This window comes from Scophthalmus maximus, chromosome 7 (assembly GCF_022379125.1).
Source record: "Scophthalmus maximus strain ysfricsl-2021 chromosome 7, ASM2237912v1, whole genome shotgun sequence".
Lineage (NCBI taxonomy): Eukaryota > Metazoa > Chordata > Actinopteri > Pleuronectiformes > Scophthalmidae > Scophthalmus > Scophthalmus maximus.
In genome coordinates this window covers 13,934,232-13,956,447 of record NC_061521.1, presented here as the reverse complement: position 1 = coordinate 13,956,447, position 22,216 = coordinate 13,934,232, and the positions used below count along the sequence as shown (strand labels likewise).

Below are 22,216 nucleotides of genomic sequence, written 5' to 3'. Positions count from 1 at the left end.
TTCACATGAACATGATTCAGAGGATACTCAAAGAGAGGTTTAGTCATGTATTTGTCACTGCAGAGATGTAAGGATTAAATCAGTTAAAGCTTCATTTAATCTTCTAATGCAGAGAACAGGAGAGGCTCGTGAGAATAACTCAGTGAGAAGGGTTTCATCCCAGTGCATTAACGCTGTTTCCAAAGCCTTCCAGTCAGATTATCATTGATTTTGCACAAGGAATCATGATTGTGAAAATGTAGAAAGTCTTTGGGTGAAAGAGATATTTCAGTCCACTTTTGTCAGATGGAAATATCTCAAAAACAATTACATGGATTATCTTATTATTATTATTATTATTATTATTTGCGGATATTCATGGTTCCCAGACGATAAAATCGTGATGACTTTGGTGTTCCCTTAACTTGGTTTTGCACTTGGAAGCAAGTTTCAGCATGTTATCATGCTAAACTAAGATGGTGAACAGAATACATTTTAGCATATTACCATGCAGATGTTATCAAAGACAAGATGTTAAAAGTGAGGTGAGAGAAATTGGCCTATAACAACCAAAAGGTTTAAAAGAACTCTCAAAAGATTTTTTTTTTTAAATTAGGTAAAATTACTCTGCTTTTTCCAGTGTCCACTGTCTGTGCAGCAGCTGCGGGCTGAGTTGGTGGAGTGAGTGAGTGAGAGTGAGGGGAGGATTCGTTCTGTGGGCAGAAGCCAGCGATGTGTGGGAAGAGTTGCGTAGTTCTGACTGAGCGTATGAGTCTCGTGACTGGGCTGCTCGAGACGACAGTGTGGGTTAGACTCTCTTCTCCCAACTGTTGCCCCGTGCCTCAGGTCACGGTTCTGGCTGCTAATGATATGGACTGACTTTCACTTTGACAGTGAAGTTTTGGAGACGAATTGCAACTCCACGTGACGTCTAATATTAGTCACACAATGGCCACTCCAGGGCTCTCTTTCCTCACAGCAATATATGCCGAGCTCCCGTATCCTGCATCTTCCAAGAACTCAAAGAGAGCACATTGTCTACTTCCTTGGATCCCCTTTTTCTCAGAATTCCCTTTGAATTTGCATGTGGGACCTCCCTTCCCTTTTCAAGGCAACAAAGAGCTCTATCAGGCACACAGCAGCCATTTGGCAGGCCCCTTGCTCTCACACAGTTCAGCAAAGCCTCCATGTTGTCAAATTCACTCACTCAATTCCTAACCAACACTCATACTGAAAACGCCAGGATACTGTAATTCTTAGCTGCCTTTTATTTCCCTTCCAGGTGCATCCGTCTCCTTCCTCACATAATCAGAACCCATTGCAGGCCTTAACATAACACACAACAGTTCATAAATATTGATTTTCATGGAAAGCATTTGCCTCATTAAGACAGTGAAATTGAAATGTGGGACAATTACGCATGGCCATGGGTGTATAAATTGAATATTTAGAGCCTCTTTGCCCTTTTTTCCCCCAACAACTGTTCCCATCAGCTGGACGCTAAGCAACTCTACCTGACAGTAGGTGCAGTGCTGTTGTGTTTTAAGCAGGTTTGCTGCCTTTGATGTCTCTGCTGCAGTGAGTGGTACTGCCAACCCCCTCCCCACCTCCCATAGCTAAGCCTTGTTCTCAGCCAGTGCCAGCCTCCAGTATCTGAGCTCATCCCACCCGCTCCGCAGGATCTAGCGCCAGCCCTGCCATGCACTGCACTTGGGAGTGGGTGGCATCACATGGCCCTTCAGCCTGCCTTCTGGGGCTTGGCATGGAGGAAGAGGGACACACACACACACACATACACGCACACGGGTCTCTGTGTGATTAGGACCACTGTTGACGCTGCTGCCGAACACATCTCTCTCTTCTTTTCCTGTGGATTAACTCCACTGAATCTCAAAGGCAGCGATGCCCACACACCTCAGTGGAGCATAGACCCTTTTCCAGGCTGCAGAGCCTCCCACGCTCTAGACTGTGAGTGTGTCTGGCTTGGGTGCACCAATCAGCAGCGGGTAACACCTCCCACCCACCCACCCGCCCCCTCATGCTCATCTTCCATCTCTCTCACACACACTGTGCTGTACTTTCTCTTGAGACAATGCATTCAAAGTAACTCATGGCTGAGCTCCTCGGAATTCGGTGGATACCTGAGTTTGTTCTGCATCGAGGATTTCACCTGGAGTCATCATGGGTGCTCCTGAGCTGATAATCCTGAGAAAAGGTGGCCCTGCAGTGACAGATCAGTCAAACTGAAACCGCCTCCTCTGCCCCCACATCCTGCCTCCAGGTGACTGCAGCAGAGACGTGCTCTCACCGCTGTGTACATTGTGCCTGCATCTGCAGCAATGTAACTCGCTATGGAGGAGAAAATGAGTCACCTTGATTGATTGACATGCAGCCCAGACAGAATATGTTTCTCACCCATGCAACCACCACAAAGATCTTTCGTTTGAAATGGTGAGATATGTGCCGGTGATGCTCGTGATCAGAAGCACCACACGATTCGTATATTTAGCAGCTCAGATTCTTGGCAACAGTTCCCTGTCTATATTCAACCCCCCCCCCCCCCCCCCCCCCCCCCCCCCCAAACAAAAAAGGGTTAAACTAACTATGCATGTTGGCACCGAAATATAAAAACAAACTCTGGGAACATGCAGGCTGTGATATGGCACACCAAATTGTGTGGCAATGCCAGGGGTGGCAGCTTGTCTGTCTGTGTAGTATGGTGTGTTGGTAGCTCCAACCTGCCAGGAGACAGGAGGTGCACAGATTGAGCCGGGAGAACACCAGGCTCCTCATCAAGAATTTGAATGCCTTCGTTCTTTCTCTTCCTTCCTGTCTCACTCCACATCGCATGATTCATTGTGAGCAGGAAAGGCCACGCCTGTGATCTCTGCTGGTGTCGCGGAGGCACTCTTGGTCGAAGAGAGGGAAAAAAACACATGTTGGCAATGATCTTTTCACAGCGGGAAATGCAGATGGAGAGAGAAACTGTGCTCTGGATGAAAAGTGCACTTTTTCACAAGGTGGGGGGTCCGAAGTTTGTGGTGAATCGTCCATTCCTCAGAACTCGCACAGGCAGTCAGTACATACAGGAAACTTCAAGAAACACAATTTATCAGTTGATTTGAGCTGAAACGGGATAAGGAAGGAAGGAGTACTCGGCACTGCAATGCCCCACCCATTGTTGATACCCCAGCAATTACTGTAAATATTTGCATGGGGAACAAGGTGTACTTCCTCTTGCAAGAATAATACTGAAGTGCAAAGTCGGCTGTTGTGAAAAGACTTTCTAACTGAAAAATATATGGCCTCTTTCTACAGTTATCTGATGTAACTCTGATACTGTTTTATATTCATATAAAATAAAGATATTAACCCTTCTTTAAAAAAACATTCTTCTGAATGTAAAGCTGAAATCCCAAACAGTAAAACACACCCCATTTCAGTACAGTGCAGTCAGAGATATTGTACTCATTTACACGGCATGACCAGAAGCCTAAGTTAGCTTATGAAAGATATGGAGTCAGTTCCCTGACTTAACTTAAAAGAATAATTTGAAATTTTGGGGTTCACATACCTTTTAGCACATCTAAAGTTAGTTGGCTCACATGTTATATCTTGCAAAAAAATATGCATATTATGTGTATTATATGACAAAATGAGGCAAACCAGAGCCACAATTTGTTATTTTTTGGACACTGAGCTAACCATTAGCTTCATCTCCTGTAGTCTACAGACACGGATGCTTCACATACTTCTTGCCTATGTTTAGTTATCTATCCTTATTCTGTCACGTGTTCATGTAAACGGGGGCCACAGGAGCTGTCACATCAACGGGAAAAAAGAAAGGCACAAAACAAATTTGAGCTGCTTATTTTATGAATTTATTTCCAAATGTAAACTTCACTATTTCATGCATACAAGTTATGACAACATACATTATTCAACAATCTGTTATTTTTCATATTTGCATAGGACATGGTCACAATATATTGTCTAACATGTAAAAAATAATGCCATAAAAAGGTACAGCAGAGCAGCTAAGACCAGCACATTAGAAGTGTGTAGAATCCCAGGAACTGTACAACTGTAATACTAGAATGCAGTGATTTTGGTTTGCTGAGAGAGAAAAAAACAACGAAAAAAAAACAAATCAACAAAATGACACCTGAATGTTAGAGTGAGGTCATAGGTGGATGTACTGGCCATAGCTGAGTCGAGTTATTTACAGATTAGATTTTATTGGTGCTGAGAGGGAGAGCAGCACCATGGAGTCACTACAACAGGCAACTGATGGTGATGGGCAGAGGAGAAACACAGAGGTATCAAGAGAGCAACGTTACACTAAGGAGGTACATTGAAGACAAACAGGTACAGGAAACAGGACCAAAAGGCCCTTTGTAATCAAAGGGAGGTCACTGACAGCACTGTGTGCTGCGTAACTTGGATCAGACCAATCCTTTGAGGGCAAAAATGTCCAACGCTTGAGTAAAAGACTTTTGTCAGCGTGCTTTTCTAGAGCAAACTCTGTGCAGTGTCCTTTGTGGCAGTCCAGCAAGAGCACACAGTCAGTGAGGGGCCAACCTGCCCCGCTGCATGTTCACTCGGTCTCTTTAGTTTCTAGTCTTATACTCTTTCACTATTTGTCTGCTCTCATAATTATATGGGTTTTGTTCATTCAAGTTATTTGTTTATTTTTTTTAAGTTGAGGTTGATGTAGAAAAAGGTCCATATGAGACACAACATCCATTCATCTGCACTTACAGCACATAAAGATGAACCCAGGGGTCCAAATGGGTTTGGGTTTCAAAATAAATGCAACATTCATCTTTCCCTTCGAAGCCTTTGGTAACAACTTGTAACTGCGGAGCCTCTGATGAGCTGCCAGAACTCAAGACTCCTTCGCACTGGTCAAGAACCACTTTATCCTTTCATGGCTAACTTTTACACATTATTCCCACCTTAGAGAGTCCCGGCCTTTGTCAAGAGGGAGGACATCCTCAATATTTTTGAGATATTGCATGTAGGGTGTTTATTTGAATTGGCTTAGCCTGCACAAGGAGCCTGCAGAGAGTAAAAGGAGAGATTAAACCTGGGAACTGTTGACAATGGGAAACGTACCTTGTGCACAACTCACAACGTGTAAAACCTCACAGTCAAGACAAACTTCAACTCATCACCTGCAAAGATGCATCAGCTCAATGTAAGCAGCACATTTATAGCAAATGCAATTTTCGATCCTTTGGAATGGTTGGGCGTTCATTATCATTAAGATTGTTTATGTCAAAAATACCTGTAATAAGCCATTATACAATGTTTGAGTATTGTACAGCAACAAAGAGAAGAAGAAAAAAATTAAATAACAAGAACCAAATGAAAACAAATCTACACAACCAAAAATGTTTACATTAAGCAGAAAAGAAATATTTAACTTAGAACAGTTGCATATCAAATATGCAGAGTTGCTTCATTAAATCCTGTACATGACATAAAAAACATGTCTCACTTTATAAAACTGTACAAGTTTGTTAAATGTCTGATAATAGCTATTTTTTTTCTTTTCATCCTTAACATTTGTATGATCTTTATGAACTTACCATAATGGTTTTGGCACGCAATTGCATCAATCATGCTTTTACATTGTGATCAGTCACACAGTTTTCAGCTGAGATGGTCTCATCAGTGATATATTTATGTAATTAATATGAACTTCTTAAATAATATTCATGTTAGTTCTTTACATACTCGTCAACAATCAATTCTCTTGCATTTTACAATTAGAAGAAAAATAGTAACTGGTACACTCTTAGCATCCTGTAGAAACCTTGTATTTCCATTTTGTTATTGTTTAAAGTCCTTTTTTTCTCTAACAGATATCAAAGTCTGTAATCTTACTTGGATTACAATTACAATCATAAAGTTGGATTTAAAAATGCTGAAATAGAGCTTCATACCAATTTACAGTTGACATCATCCAAAACACAGTAAATATTTAAACCAAGACATATATGTGGAGCTCAGTAGGGAAGGGATGGTTTAAATATTTTTTGTAATGTGAAATAATAAAAAATATGGTTTTAGTTTTTCCCAGAAAGATTAGTTTTTGAATCTACAATGATGTGCCGGACCCTGACAACATGGGATGATTATATAAAATGTGGTCCAGGGTTTTTTTTTGTTTTGTTTGTTTGTTTCTTTTTTGTTTACAGAAAAAGTCTCTTTCCTTCTTCATTCAAGTAAGAACAAATAAAACCACCAGTTATTTGTGCTACTTATCAAGCAAATGTAAGCTACATGATGGATACTTTGAAAAGATATGAAGGTACAATAAAAGTCAGATATTTCCAGAGGTATGATTCTTGAAAAAATATACAAGCTTAATTAAAGATTTTACACGACACAACAAAATAATAGTAAAAAAGAAAATATGACTAAATTTCTAACTCACAATGGTGTGGTCTCTAATCTTATGGAAAACTTTCAAAAGAATCTAAATAATAAAGAAGAAGAAAAGTCACTACATCTGAAATCGATGCACAGAGAGGTCAGGACGTTTCCTTTTTTTTAATCATGACATCCCAAACACTCCCCAAACAATCCTTTCACTTTCTGACTTGGAGGAATTTTGGATAACAGGTTCACTGGAGTAACCTGCATCCTGACATCAACTGAGTATTAAGTGTTTCTGGTTAAAGGGGTGAATCCCAAGTCATGGGGTTAATGTTGTGTTACTGTGTCAAAGCAAAAATGCTGCCCGACAGAAACAGTTGACCATAATGCTGTGATAAATACAAAAGAGACGCTGACATGACCTGAAGACAATCGGAAATCTAAAGAAGAAAAAAACATAACAAAAAAAACAGACTATATATCTTTCTCCAGAGAGGTTAATAATTATTTGACAACAAAAGCAAGTACAGTAAAAATGGACATGTACAAAACTGTGTTCAATGGCCTTTTGTGTTGTATTATTCAAGTAAATTTGGTACAGTGAGATTAAAAGTTGAGAGACACGGTGCCTGTTGTTGAGGCCTGTATATCATTGGTGCAGTCTGGGTGGATGGATGGACAGACTGGGATGTCTACACTGTCAAAGTCAGTTTGTTTTCTGATGGTAGGAGCTTCCTGTTGCCTACTGTACAGTATGTCCCCTGACACTAATGGTCAAAGGTCCTTAAAGGGGCATTTCATTTCACTGAAAACAGCGTCCAGAGTGCCCAGTGCTTACTAAGTCGTAGAGCAGGACTGTTGAATGTTCTGCAGACACAATAGGCAGGAGCTGGGCCCATACATAGTCGTTCCAGTGTTTCCAGTGTGGTCGGACACTGGCCAGCAGTGAGCTCTCACCCAGGAACATCGTGGGAGGCTGGCAGACATTTCTGTGCAGCAACTGAAATCTACTGACTGTCCCATATCTGCCGTTGCGGATGTCGACCCTGAGGTAAATGTGCAGATAATGGATGAACAATAATTCGTGAAACCTGTTTGAGGGTGAGCCACACAGACCTTTTGTTGTGGTCGTTGTTGTTGTTGGGTTTTTTTGCAAATATAAAGTTACACTTACACTACAAAATTGAGTATAATAAAAAAAAGAAGCCATGAATCAATACCACAAGAAGCTGCTCAACAGCAACTAGGAGAAATTGTTTGTGAAAATCCAAGTTTTTCTTACAGAAATGGTCAAAGTAAAACCCTCTCAGTGCTTCTTTCACTGGAAGCTACTGATCAGTGGCATTCAAAATGTCATCTTGCGGTCTGGAACCTTCCTTATCATCTTACAGAGGGTCGTTTTCTTTTTTTCAAACATGTGGTGTTTTGAGGAAACTACTTCATTCGATCTAAATAAGGGATGTTTTCTTTCTGGAGGATGTGACCGAGCTGATTCTTCACAACTTTAAAGAGAGATGTCTGCTGTGGAGAGTGAGGGACAAGGCCTGCCTTTCATGAACTTACACCTGCCACACTGCTTCAAAAAACCATCTACGCTTTCAGGGCGAACTTGTTAATATGCATATCGTGGACTGCAGGGTGAGAGTGCAAAGACTTGTTGGTAAGAGGAAGCTGGCACATGCGATTCCCGGTGACATGACACCGTTTCCAACCATGGTGCTGAAGCATTACAAGAAAATGTAGGCATAACACAGACTGGCGGGGCTGCAGCAGTTTTGATAGTGGTGCCTGTTTCCATGGAAGGTTTACTGTGCCTTTTGCCTGACTTATTGAGGCATGTCAGTCTAGAAAACACAAGTCAGCTTTCTCACGGGACATCTGAGCTTCACAGGCAGGACAACGTGAGGCTGGTGAGAACTGCACTTTGCTGATATGTACATTTTGGTTCAGATGTTTTCACAACAGTTTAAAAGCCCCATGTCGCGAGCGAGAAGTTTGAAAGCAGCTGTTTGAGAGCACAGGTTTACTGGTGTGAATTTCGGAGCGACGTGCTCCTTGGCATTGTGAAATCAGACTCTCCACAAGGACTAGAGGATTTCTACCTGTGCTTAGGATGGAGTTGGGTACATCCCACCCACGCTACCAGCATTGTCTAGGCAGTACCGTGGTGCATGTACTTCTCTTTCTACTCTTATCCTACAGGTTGGATCAGCCCACTAATTACAGACATTTTTATGCTCACAGTTGGAGGGAGGGAGTTGTGGAATGAGGAGGAAATGGAGGGTCTGTCTGGCACTGTGGGTCTCCTCCTCTGTGCTGCTCGACTCGTGATTAGCCTCTTCTCGTTCATCAGGACCTGCCCTCTTTTGCCTGCCTATTGCAGATTGCTGCTTTGGTCACTCTGTGCACCACCGTGTCGCAGCCTATAGCCTGGCTCGGCCCACCACCCTGGCCTACATTTGATCTCCAAGTTTGCTCGGTGACGGGACAGGTAGAGCCAGATAGGTGAAGGAAGACTCCCTGTGAATGGCATGACGGCGTGCGCTACTCCTGCGGGCTGTGAATAGCTTCTTGTGGGATGCAGCTGTTTCCTCCAGGGAGGCCACATTAGTCAGAGCCAGGAGGAGGGAAGTGAGCGGGCTGTCTGGTTCTACCTGTGATACTGCCAACCACCAGCCCCAGGCCTCAATGAAGGGCGGCTTACAAGACTGAGTAGAAAGCTTTCTTTCACTCTTGTCTTTGGTACTTTTTCCTATGTGCTCGAGACAGGGATAAATATTGTTTCAACTTTAGTCCCCGTGTGTCCATTTTGTGTGAAATTCTGGCTGATGATACAGCACTTTTATTTATAAAAAAAAGAACAATAAAAAAACCAGCTGCTTTGAAACTTAACTGTCACTATTTAAAGGTTGTAAGGTTTCTTCGACTGAGTACATTTATAAAAACTGTTCACCCAGTATAATCCCGATCCTCCCACAGCGCAGATTTACACAGTATATACTGCACACTGCTGTTGAGTGAAATACACGTTTAACCCAGTGTAATGGCAACTGACTATGAACATTGCAGTGGAGGAACAGATGTGTTTTGTTTACTGAGGTGAGGGTCTGGAAATGGATTTCTTAATACACAGCATTTATATTACATATAAATCCCCAGAACACAAGGGAGACCAGGACATGAACTCCTTGTACAATTGACCGTATGACCGTAGGGTTAGTTTCCTTGAATGTGAAAACCAACAACAACAAAAAAAACAAAAAAAACAAAGAGTGCAATTTGTGTTGAGTGTAAGGCTGCTATATATGTACTGTTTGTTTCGCTCTACTGTGTTCATTCTTTCAAGCTAACAAGGCCATCCCTGAGCAGGGCGCAAAATTCAACCCCTGTTGAATTTCAGAGTAAAGTGATGAGTATATTGTGCAGTCAATGTAAGTACTGTTACGTACTGTGGTATTACAGAAAAAGCAACTGTCTTCAATCCTGAGGTGTGTGTTAACCCCTTCTCCTCACCTGTTCAAAAACAAAAAAACAACAAAGAAATACATGAAAAAAAACCTGTCAGGGTGTCTGTGTTTTTGTTTAGCTCGCTGCGAATGTATGTTGGACAACTAGCCATCATTAGAAGCTAAGAAAAATACAGACATATGGTACAGAATGTAAATATTGCCGTCTGGGAAAGGCATTACCTTCTTTTAGGATCACACAAGTAATTGCACTACAATAAGCAGTTATGTACAGTATGGTACACCACAGCAAGCGCAGGAATAGCAAAGGGGGGGGGGGGGTTGCTGACAACTGTGCAACACAAGTGTTATGATGAAAACACAGGCCTCGCAGGTTAGAGGCGGAAAGTGCGACTGGTTTTCAGTTTAAGGCGAGTTGGCTGGGCTGAGGGTGGGGCTGAGGGTGGGGCTGGAGGCATCCGAGCGGCTGTAGTCGCTGAGTGAGCCGGGACGTGTGGTGCAGCCGCTGCTGCCGCCATGAGGCCTCTTCAGCATGCCGGGTTGAAAATCGGAGTGGCGCCGGGCGTGCTTCATCAGGTGGTCGCTGCGCATGAAGCGCTTGTCACAAAGCGGACACCCAAACTTCTTCTCCCCCGTGTGGGTGCGGTAATGACGGGCCAGCTCGTCGGAGCGGGCAAACTTCTTACTGCAGTCTGGCCAGGTACATGGGAATGGCCGTTCTCCTGGAAAAAAAAGGAAAAGGGGGGAGAAATGTTCATATACATAGTCACACAAGAAACACAAGACTTTAGCAGCGTGGCCATAAGGACCACGGTTTAGCCCATTGTCCATACTACAGATCATGTATACATGAAATCAGGGCTTGCCATTTTCCCAGGCACACTATGCTTAAAAAAAATAACTCTCTCCATTCATTTGAATTTGATATGAAAATCAACTTGCACACATGTTATAGGATGGGCACGATGATGGATTTCCTATCTTCTGCACATCCCGGATCTTTACACGCACATTTTGACACCGTACTGAAATGTCTGGAGCAAGTAGCTGCCTGAAAGTTTTAAACAATCGGGAGACTGGTGGACAGAAATGTCAAGTATTTACATTTGTTTTAAAGGGGCCAAAACATGCTAAATCCACGTATATGTAAAGTCAGTGTCAATTGGTGTAACATGAAGGGAAAAAAAGAAACTCACAATGTTCTTACGTCAGCACTGTGATCACAAGACGGCTGCCACAGTTAGTGACTCATTGTGAGGTGTTTACAGGTTAACAAGTCCTGAACACCGCCATGCACAGCAAACAGACTTTTTTCAAATAAGACAGGTCCTGCTGAACAAGACTGTGCAGTACGTTGTCAACTCTGAGTCACCAAGGAATAATGATCCCATGGTTACTGTTGGGTCTCATAGGTCAGCAGGATGAACGATATCAAAAGACATCCAAGACATCTTCAAAATTATTTCAAGAAATGTGGGACAAAAAGTCTGTAAGCCGTGGGACTTGGGGGTAAATCACGTAAGATTTTGCGCTGTGCTAAAGGAGCAGACGCAGTTTAATTATCTAAGCTCCAGATGCTTATCACATTCACAATGGTTGCCCTGCCCCTTTTCCAACATGCAACTATCTGTGACTCGGCACATGGGAAATTACACCCTTCCCCCCTCCATCAGGCTATAAATGTGGGCTTTGACACAAATATACTCAAAGCCAGATGGCACTATATATCTTGTGGTTTCCTTCCATTCTGATTTGGAAACGGAGAGCATGGAGCCTAAATGCAGCGCTCCGAGTTCAACGGCCAATACGTCTCATCCTGTACTCAGTTTAGTCCCATTTCACTGAGTTTCTGCCTGACAATAGCTACATCCAGCACGCTAATTTTACCAGGGTGACCTCGCAGTACTATATAAAAAAGTGCAGGACATATATATGTCATGGTTCTTTCCGTAGAATGAGAATAATCAGTAATTTGAAGGATTTGAGGTTTGAAAAGGAATAGATGGTGAGGTGCGTCGATGTTTATGGGTGGCATGACAAATAAGCACATAAGAACAGGCCTGCCAAATACTTTCTTTGTTCTGTGGTTTCCCCGAGGGCCACAATGGAAACAGTGGTGTTCAGCATCAGACACTCATATGCTACCTGATTCCAGTGAGTCTCAAAAACAAGAACTCGGTTGACTACTGGTCTCAGTCCCTCCCCCCATACTGCATGGTTACAAAGCGTGCAGACAGACAGAGCAGGTCTAGACAGCCCAGTCAGTGTTCCTGCCTCTGACGCCTCACCTCAGCTCCAGACAAACTCAATCAGCCCATGCCCACTACAGTTCCTGAGGGCTCATACGGTGCTCCGCATATGTAAACTCTCTAACTGAAATATGTACATTTGCATATGCACATTGCATACTGCCTTGTTTCCTTTTAGGTTAACACCATCCTTGTAGTAGTACCGCTCCTGCAGTGTGACTTTTAAGGCACTAATCTCTTTAAAAAAAGACTCAAGATAATTTGATTTCGTACTTTAGAGGTGATCGAGAAGCACCTGGTCCTGCCAAGTGACTTATTCGCTAAAAAAGAAGAGCAAAGCTCTGCAGGCTGCTTGAGGCTCATAACCAGTGTAACGGATCCAACAACATTAATATTTAACCAGACACCAGAGAGCTGAGCTGAAATATCCAGCCTTACTGCCCTGATACAGTAATGCAGTCATAGTGGAAGCATCAGGTATCCAACAGCAAGTCACAGAGACTCCTCAAATTATGTAGAGCGCCGTGACTTCTTAGAAAATATAACATGAACTGATACACTCCCCATTTTCATCTCATGCCAAACAGTTTTTGGCATATAGGTCAACAATATGAATATGCATTAACACCCTGCTGCTCTAATGTCAGCCTTGGAAGATTCACTTGCATAAGAAAAACATGCAGTGCCCCAAATTCACAACCTGAGGATTGGAAGGTTCAGGGAACAAAAACTTTGATCCTGACGGGAAATGATGGTAAAGGCGATTACCCTCTTGGTAGGAGGATGTCACTACAAGATTTTTCAATAGAGTGTGGTAATCGCTCATCACCTCTGTTGACAGACGAATGTGGCCATAGCTACTTCCCTTACCCTGCTGTTCTTCCCATCTAATTCCAGCATTGTAACAGCAGGGCACCGCGGCCGCCATGACGCCAGTGCCCCAAAGAGACCAGGCACCCATCTTTGGCAGATCGCCATATCCAGGGTGTGGTTTGTCTTTCTCAGAATGTGTCAGTTGCAGAGGGCAAGGAGGAGGGGGGTGTTTTTCCCTAACGAACAAAGTGACCCAGTTACCCACAAAGTGAGTTACATCATGCATGCAAACTGTACCTCTGCTAAGCATTCGTGTCCCCCCTCCAAGGCGATGCGATTATGTCACAGGTACTCTTGTTATATAACTGTTCCATCGGAGGCCACTGGGTCAGTAAATAAACCGCTCATCTCTGCTCGTCTCCCTGCATCCTCCTCTCATTCATATCTAAGAAGTTTGGCTCCTCGGTTTCTGCAGAAATGGCGCAGGGAAACGGAATCCGTCTCCCTGGTGTAAGGGATGCTGTCTGTGAAGGCGAGATCAAATCTCTTTTTGACGTGAGCAGCAGCAGCAGCACAGCAACTCAACTCAGTCACCTGCTCCAACAACAGCTACCAGTATTTCAAAGAAGAGTAGATAACATTCCTTGTGTGTTCTCAGGCATGGGCCAAACACAGTGTACAGCTAAAACCTCCATGTGATCCTGCCATGAGAGATCTAGAGTAAATAGCTCTTCACGGTGAGAAGGGGAAAAATACAGCTCCTGTTGATACATCGGAGATCACCTTGAAGTTAACTTTGTTCTGCCTGCACAATGAGAACCAGAGCAGGAAATATCTTTTACAGAGCTCAGAACAAAAGAACAAGATGTACGCACGCACGCACACACACAACATGTACAGATGTTTACAAGCCGACACAAAGGGGAAAGTAAGACTGGAGTCAGACTGTAGATCACAGCTCATTAGACTTGGAGCTACCTCACTTCAGTGCGGGCTCAGTGGCACAGCCTGCTTGGCAACATGAAATGAGAGGGACACCACTAACTCCAGTGGTAGGGATCAGCCGAATCCTGTAATTTGGATGCATGTTTACAACATGCTATGACCTGTAACCAAACAGGAGCCGGCTACTCTGCCAGGAGACAACCATTCATGTGATTTGGGGTAATACTAAAATGACTGCTGAGTCCCTCATCAGCAAAAACCGCCGGAGCAGACTGGGTAACCCAACCATGCCCGGCCTCTCCCTCCGTACTCACCATCACATGCCAAGATGATATAAAGACAAACATGGGAGTGCAGAACAATAAACATACATTAAGGCTTTTTGCAGCTCATCTTGTCATTGTTCATACTGCAGTATATGCAGGCTTCACTTGTGCAAAAATAACAACAAAGGATCACAAAGTTCTGCGGTCTGTAGGGGGGGGGGGGGGGCTACTTGATTTGAAACACATCTGAGATCGGAACAACTGTTTGCGTGGCTGTTTCTCTATGAAAAATTAGCTCAGTGGGAGAGGAGTCAAGTCTGTCTTCCAAAACATGTTTTCTCAAAAGCTCTATTCACAAGAATGAGTCTTGTCTGCAGGAACAACAAAATACCCTTGGGTGGGTCAGGTGCTCGTGATGAGGACCAGCTCAAACTTGTCAGGAGAAAGCTCCGAAAACAGTGGGCATTTGATCTGTTATCATCTTTTGTCTTTATTGAGAGGGACATTGCTTGCCATTGAATAGCCCGGCTCCCCTTGTGGGCCTGTAGCTTGTCAGCTTGTGAACAATAGCGGCAGCCTCGCTCCCAGCAGGAGAGGCACTCCTGTAATACATTTCAATCAGACAGGCTGTGCGTACTAACCGTAACTCAGTCCCCGTGGTCTGCACTGCACAGGGCTTATTGACATTCACCCATAGACATGCAGCGGGGGTCGAGTTTGACTGTCTGATTCCTGTACACACTTAGACATACATTACTTCATCCCCTTGACTCTTTAAGAGAAAGGCCCGGGATAACTTGCCTTGCATTGACTAGCTCATCACATTTGCTTCAATTAGCGAGAGTGGGCACTCTCTTTCAGCCTTGAGTGAATGCTGAAGTAACCTGCAGCCTTGATACGTCGAGGCAAAGTCCCCTCATGTTTTAAGCCCTGGTTAACTATGGACATGCAAACAGCTGCAGCAACTGTATTAATGGGTGTCTGCAGTTGGTCCACATAAGCAGGTGGGATGCCCCATCACCCACTCTCGCAGCACAATGCCAGCTCATTCCACTGATGGAGTCTGACATTACAGCTCCTGTGAAATAGACATCCTCACCACCCGGTGCCAAACAAAGAGCCATGGCCCTGCTAGCTCCTGGGAGGCCTCATCACACACGCGATAAGGGGAGATACAGGCTGGAGATAATGCCAGCTGTCCCAGTGTTATACCTGATACTCTGCCGGTGAGTGGGAGAGAAATATTTTCATGTCTCACTGGGGAAATGATAATGCCTTTCTTCCCCCAAGACTGAACAAAATACTACTTATGCATGCAGAGAAAGGGGACACACCTTTCATGCCGTGGGGAACATAAGGAGCCCGGCTCCAGAGAAAACACTCCCTCTGACATTAGGTCCACGGAAATTTTCCGCCATTCCTCTCCTATTCAAGCTGTGCTGAGAAGAACACAGTGTACACAGTCCGAGTCTAACTCTCAGCTGGGATCCAGTGAGTGCTGGGCTGACAGGGGTGTTTCTCTGCCGCAGAGGTCACAGCCCTTCAAACGTTAATCAGATTAGCTGCAGATGCATGCAGCTGAATAAATGACCTACATCAATGGAGGGTATTGACAGTGACTATCCTGGTATCTAACCCCACCCCCAACACTGTACATTCTCCGTCTCTACACTGCAGAACCCTCCCTCGCATGCGAGATGCGGTTGGCAGTTTTTGAACAGCAGAGGTGAAAAATGCACAGCGCTCCACAGGTCTGTATCCCTCTCTTCCTGCCGCTGGTAATCAACACCACACCACAAGCTGTGGCCGGGTCTTGGCCTCGGAACACAACACGCTTCAGCACCTATTTTGCTTTGCAGGCTGGAGAAATGTGGGAGGGGCTGGTCGGGGAACAGACAGAGTAGCTTTTATAGTAGTACTCCAGAGCTAACTAAAGAATACATGAGCCCCGTGGGCCATTGGAAGCAGCACAGCCAAGGGACTGCCTGACAGGGGCCTTTCAGTGTTATGAGTGTCCACCATGCATGCTTAATCATAGTTAAATCAGGTTTACATTCCAACATTAGTGAGGGAACTATCCTACAGCCATCTCTACATGTTGGGGATAACAAACGAACAGCTTGTGCACCAGCACATGTCATGCCATTGGCCATGTCTGTCATTGGAGCAGCAACACTGCACCAGAGGATTAGCACAGGCAAGATGGTGGTTCCACTGGTTTTATTTACATCCTAAGGATCAAGTAGATTTACCTAATACCTTGTTTCCATTGGATACTGTACTGGTAAATATGGGCCAACCAGATTTAATTCAAAGTCTTATTTTAGAGCAAAGGAAAACACTCAAACATATTAATCTTTAAACGTATAACATATAAAAGTCTACCGCCATGCTATAAACTCCATGAAGCTGCATTTAGGCAAATTGGTGCTTAGAGCTTACTGACACCTGCTGACAATGGTAATCATCCTGGATTCATGATTGCCTTTACAAAACCCTAATGGCGATGCATCCCATATTTGTTTCAGTCTGGACCTAAGTGCACTGCCTAACACACTGCTAGCCTGGCTCAAAGCAGACAACTAGTAGCATCACCAGAATGGAGACCAATGGAAACTGTTGTGCATCTCCTGACGTCATTTTATTACATGTGAGGAGAAATATGGCTCAACTGGGAGGAATGGTGGAAATCCTGCCGTGTGGCAGGTAGAGAGACTGACCTCTTGTGCCCCAGTCGTCTTTTTGATATTGCTCGAGAAAGAGCAGGAAAACCCCATCTCCACCCTGCTACCTCATCGCTGCCACCAGCCACACAGGAACACTGTGCACTCTGTGTAGCAGGGCAGCCAAATATAAAACCACTGGCAGAGATGCAGCACATATAATAAGAGACTCCTGCTTCTTTTTTTCCATGTGGAATTTGGGATAATTTCACATTTAAATAAAGTGTCATTAACCGCAGTTATTTGACCGAAAATAGAAAGCGTGCATGAATGAGTGGAACTACATGGCAATGGAGCAATGCTGCCAGGTGGTGCCACTTATTTTTTAGGACAGACTGTAAAAAGCTTTACAGCAAGCTCTCCATATTAGAGGTACCCCCAGCATAACACAAAGGATGTCCAGACAAAACGTCAAACCAACTGTAAAATATGTCATTAGTCTCTTTGTCTTTGAGAAGTATTGACCCTGTTCCTCCCGGTGATTCAAATAGTTTTGGAATAGGTCTCGTACACTGACAAGATGGCCTTTTGTGAGGCCCAGCTGTGGGGGGCACAGAGGACCCGGGCTGTTCCTTCTGAAGAAGACATGACTTGTAATGAGCTTGTCAGAGGCCAGCTCTCCTTTAGAGATGGCAGTCTGCATGACATGACAAAAGCAGGGTAATGAAGCTTCACACACAACACTGTGTACCCCATGACCGTAAGACACCTCTTGGGAAAGTGGGTCTTCATTGTTAAGAGTCTGCTATACTTTTAAGAGGAAGAGCCAAAAAAGAAACCAACGGGTGCTGAGAAACACCACAAGAGAGAATCAGCAGTTTTGCCTTTATGGCCTTGGTTTGCTCCACTTGACTATAAAGCTAAAACTTTATTTGTACAGCAGCATTACACAACTGCAATTTCCATACTGCAGGATAAGTTGATGTGTTGGTGAAAAGCCCCACCTCCCACAACAGGAGATCAGACAAAAGCTGTCTGGTAACCATGGACCCCTAAACTGCTGTGGATTCCTGGACTTCAGACACGATGCAGTATAATGACAGATTTAAGTTCAGCATGTACTCTCATGTCTGCTGCATGGCACGAGACAAACGTAATGTGAAACCACTTCATCTCCGCTGTGGAGACCTTTAACCAGCAACTTTTGAATAACCAAAGAGATACATTTCCCAGTTTCTCAAGAAAATCCACAGGTCTGACTGTGGACGGTGTGAATATTTAAGTCGCTTATCAATAACAGTAATGAGTAAACAGCTAATATCAACGAGAACATCATGACCTAAACTAAAATATCATTTTTGCATGGATGAAAAATTATGGTAGCCTATGCTATGATATAACAGTTGGGAAACATTCATTTTGAGTTTGTTATGAGGTTGATCTTGTATGTACTGTAGACAACTGCATAAGAAATAAAATTAAGCTCAGGTTTCAGCTTCTCTTGCACTCGGACAGATCACACACATACAAGGATTGAAAAAGATGGAGTGATGAGGCTTGGCGTGTGAGAGAAGTCAAGTGAGGACACCATGTCCCTGGCTCTTTGTGTAGGGTCTGTAACAGTGCCCCCCCCTCCCTTCTCAATTGGATAGTGGTGCTTGGCTGGGACTGACTGAGCTGGGATCCATTCTCTCTTGACTCTGTTAGTAGGGGCTGAAGGGAAGTACACAGCCAGAGTCTGGCTCTGTGAAAGCACCGCAAGGTTGGCTGAGACAGCCCCAGCTGAACTCAGATGACCCACATTCTGAGACCATCCAATCAAATACGCGGAAAGAGTCATTATTATGTGAATTTATGGCACACAAACCAATCACGAAGCCAGACGCCGGGACATATCCACACAGAGAGGCAGGCGGAAAGGAAACGCTTAACAGGCAGGGAGAGCAGGGATTGGTCGAATACGGTGCAATAAAACTGCACTTAAAACACATGGCTGGGGCTGAAGGGAAACACACTGGGCTGGAGGCTGGCACATGAACTGAGATGACTCACGTTTTGTGACTGTCCAATCAAACAAGAAGAAACAATCCTCATTATCAGAATTTACAGGACACAGGCCAATCACAAAGCCAGATGAGTGTATCATAAAAGAAAATAATAGACCTGATAAGCAAAGAGACAAGGGCAGGGCTGATAAGACAGTTACAGTACTGTACTATAACACTGTTCTTAGTATTGTGGACTCCTGGTGTTTGTGCATATACAAGTCAAATCAGTGATTCATTCTCTGGGCTCGTTCTTTGAGACGTACACTGACTATACAGAGCACCAAGATACAGGACATGCAGCTTGCATGAACAAAAATACGACAATAGCTCCGCGGGATTAACGATCATCTACCTGCTTCAGTGTGACAAAACGCCACATGTCAGGCCTGTGGTAGTGTGTGCTTGCAGTTATAGATTTTTGCTTTATTTCCATGGCATATGGCATCCATATGCAATTCTTCCAAAGGACAATGAATCGAGCGATATATGAATAAAAAAGAGTTGTCATGCCAGAGAGGGGAGTGTACCCCAACAGTTAGGCAGGGCATAGAGAAAAGGCTTCAATAAGCATCAAGAATTGAACCCCTGGAAAGACTCATATATGTTTATAATCTCAGAATTGTGTATTAAAAAAGGGGGGCTCGTAGTCACGGAGGGTCTTTCTTATACATATTTCTATAGGATCTCAAATACAGACTCAGATGTTAAGTTCATACGAGGCGATGTGATCAAGAGATCTGTGTTGTTTCTGGTGTGTGTGTGTGTGTGTGTGTGTGGGATGGATGATGCCGGTGGGGAGGGGGAGTGTGAGCTGCGGATGGAAGGGGAGGCTCCTCAGTCGAGGCTCAGCTAGCTGAGTCTGTTGCTGGCCAGATCAGCTGGCAGTCTGTCTGGTGGGGGTGTGGCACATCACAACAAAGGGCTCTGGGCAGGCAGACGACTGCTACCTCTCTTATCAACCCCCCAATTTGACTCGATCTACGTCTGTTTTTCTTCTCTCTCTCCACCCTCTCTGTGGCCCATCCCGCGGAACGCAAAGCGCAAATGTGGAGGTGTGGTCCCTCGGGGAAGGTCAAACGACGCATACAGCCGATCTGGAGCGCACTTGATCGCCTCTCTCTCTCTCTGTGTGTCTCTGTGTCTCTCTCTCTCTCTCTCTGTGTCTCTCTCTCTCTCTCTCTCTCTCTCTGTGTCTCTGTCTTCCTCTCTGCGGTGTTCGCGGTACACTTTGTCTGCTGGATTGATCATGGGAACTTTTTTGTGCATGCCCAAATTAGTGCACACTCGTTATTTTATTTATTGTGATGTGCACGTTACATGGTGACACTTTGTTTTGTCACCTCGCCATTAAACTAACCAAAGTTTTACTTTGAAAAAAAGGGGACGTGTGAGATGCTTATACGCATTCTGCTTTGCATTCTCGGTTTGTGCGTACTGTGCCATGGTTCTTCTTTTTCTTTTGGAGGGGGGTGCGCAAGAGTAAAGCTCCGAGACTCGAGTGGGAGTGGCACTATTTTCGACCCCCCTCCTCCCTCCCCCCGAAATTAAAATGACACTTCGCAAAGTTCATCCAAGTTCGTGGTAGAATTCTAATGCTTTGAACTGCGAAACCAAATGTGGCTTCGTCGCTCTGCCTCTGCCTGACTCTTTTCAGTTTGGGTGGATCCGCGCATATTTACGCACAACACGAGGACATGCAGCAGTCAATCAACCCTCCTCTGCACAAATGTCTGCTTGAATGTCAGAGGAACCACTCACACACAAACACACACACACACACACACACACACACACTCCCCTCTCCTATCTTCAGTTTTAATAATCTCATCCTCTCGCAGTCAGGGGAACCACTGCGCGCGATGCTCACACGCAGCTACAAACAATGTGCGTCCGGTGACACTGACCTGTGTGTGTCCTCAGATGAGCTTTGAGGTGGGAGGATTTGCCATAAACTTTTTCGCAACCTGAATAGTGGCATTTGTGCTTCTTCTGAGGTGACTCCTGCTCGGCGCGACCTCTCGATCTTCGGCCTCTTTGTCTGAGCGAGGGGTCGGAGGTGGCGGTAGGTGTGGCAGGCTCCCCATCCTCTCGGAGGTTCGGCGCGCTCTCCTCCTTCATTTTTGCCTGCTCGGCAGAACTGTTGGGAGTCTGCTGGTTGAAATCCGCCAGGATCCGCGCCACCACGAAGAGAGAGGAGTTGTCCCTCACCAACGGCTCCTTCATCTCCTCTCCGTTCCTGGAGGAGGACGGGATCTCTGGTCTAATCTCCCTATTCCCTTTAGGAGCGTGGACAATTGCACGGCTGGACATGGAAACAAGGCACTCTGCTGCAAAGTGATCCATTTTGTCTTTGAAACAGCCCCCCCTGCTTCTCACTGACATTCAAAAAAAAGAAGAAAAAGAAAAAGAATAATTATAGAAACGATGGCGTGTGGAAAAAGTACTTGCTCCGTAGTTCCCTTTGTGCGGTGGTGACGAGCAGGAGGTCGTTCTCATCGGAGGAGAAGTGACTTTAGGATCTTACCCGGCTTTCCAATATCATCAACATCCTGCGAGAGCAACGCCTCGGACAAAAATGCAGACAAGCCCCCCTCAGAAAGAGCGCGCGGGGGCGAGAGGGACAACAAGAAAGCCACAGTCTTTGTTTGACGTTTGCAACGACGCTGGAAGCAGGAACTCTAGGAACTTGCATGCGTTGCCTCCCATCGCAGCGTCCAGCACCCGCGCAGTGAGCGTGCGTCCTCCGAGCGGCCGCTCCTGCTGCTCGAGTCCCCGCGGGGGGGCGTGTCCACCGGGCAGCGCTCCGGCGGCGGCGTCAGCGCGAGCGCGCATTCATTGGGCACCGCGTGTCCTCGAATGCACCGAGCGGGACACACACACACACACACAGGTTGCGAGACGGGCTGTATGCATTGCAGGTTCCATTTGGGAAGAATCGGTGCAGCACATCACAGGCGGGGTGGTTTGTTTTTTTTTCCTCTTTTCCCGCGGAGAGGAGTGGCTTGTTCTGCAGCCTGCAATGCATGCACACACTGACACGTTTTGGTTCTATTTGCAAAGTGTATTGGATGCCACTGATTGATGGTATTATTCTACCGATTTGTCGATTGGGAAATGGCCAAATATGCAGAGTCTTCACAAACTGTTTTGTCTCAACAACAGTCCAAAATAACAGCCCAGACCTAAGGGTGTCAGTTAATGGAACTGGGAGCAATTTCATCTTGCCATCTTGAAAAAGCCATTTTCTCACTGACTTCCCCACTTGTTACATATACACGTGACCAATCACAAATGAGGAAACAATAAAGAAAAGCACACAAGTCACAGAGGAACGTTCAGGCAAGTGAAGTTGTCACGGTCTACAAACCAGGCTGCAGCTCATCATCAACAAGACCCCCC

The 22,216-nt window shown here is 44.9% G+C and overlaps 1 protein-coding gene across 2 annotated transcripts; it reads right to left on the bottom strand.

Annotated features, from left to right (window-relative positions):
* Nucleotides 1–3,837: 3,837 nt before the first annotated feature.
* klf13 (Kruppel-like factor 13) lies at nt 3,838–21,563 on the bottom strand. 2 transcript variants are annotated; one of them, XM_035641740.2, is made up of 3 exons: nt 21,342–21,563; nt 20,722–21,192; nt 3,838–10,555 (listed from the first exon to the last, which is right to left on the bottom strand). In XM_035641740.2, exons 2-3 carry the CDS (start codon nt 21,158–21,160, stop codon nt 10,239–10,241), a joined length of 756 nt encoding a protein of 251 aa, XP_035497633.1. In that variant the 5' UTR covers nt 21,161–21,192; nt 21,342–21,563; the 3' UTR covers nt 3,838–10,238. The 2 variants fall into 2 exon arrangements, with proteins under 2 accessions (XP_035497633.1, XP_035497632.1); XM_035641739.2 differs by having other exon boundaries at nt 20,722–21,563.
* Between the last annotated feature and the right edge of the window lie 653 nt (nt 21,564–22,216).

Bases quoted from the DNA above. Each gene is read 5' to 3' on its own strand.
- klf13 (XM_035641739.2), bottom strand. From the start codon at position 21,199: ATGTCAGTGAGAAGCAGGGGGGGCTGTTTCAAAGACAAAATGGATCAC. The intron at 10,556-20,721 runs GTCAGTGTCACC...TTTTTTTTCCAG, and splicing joins TCATCTGAGGACACACACAG to GAGAACGGCCATTCCCATGT.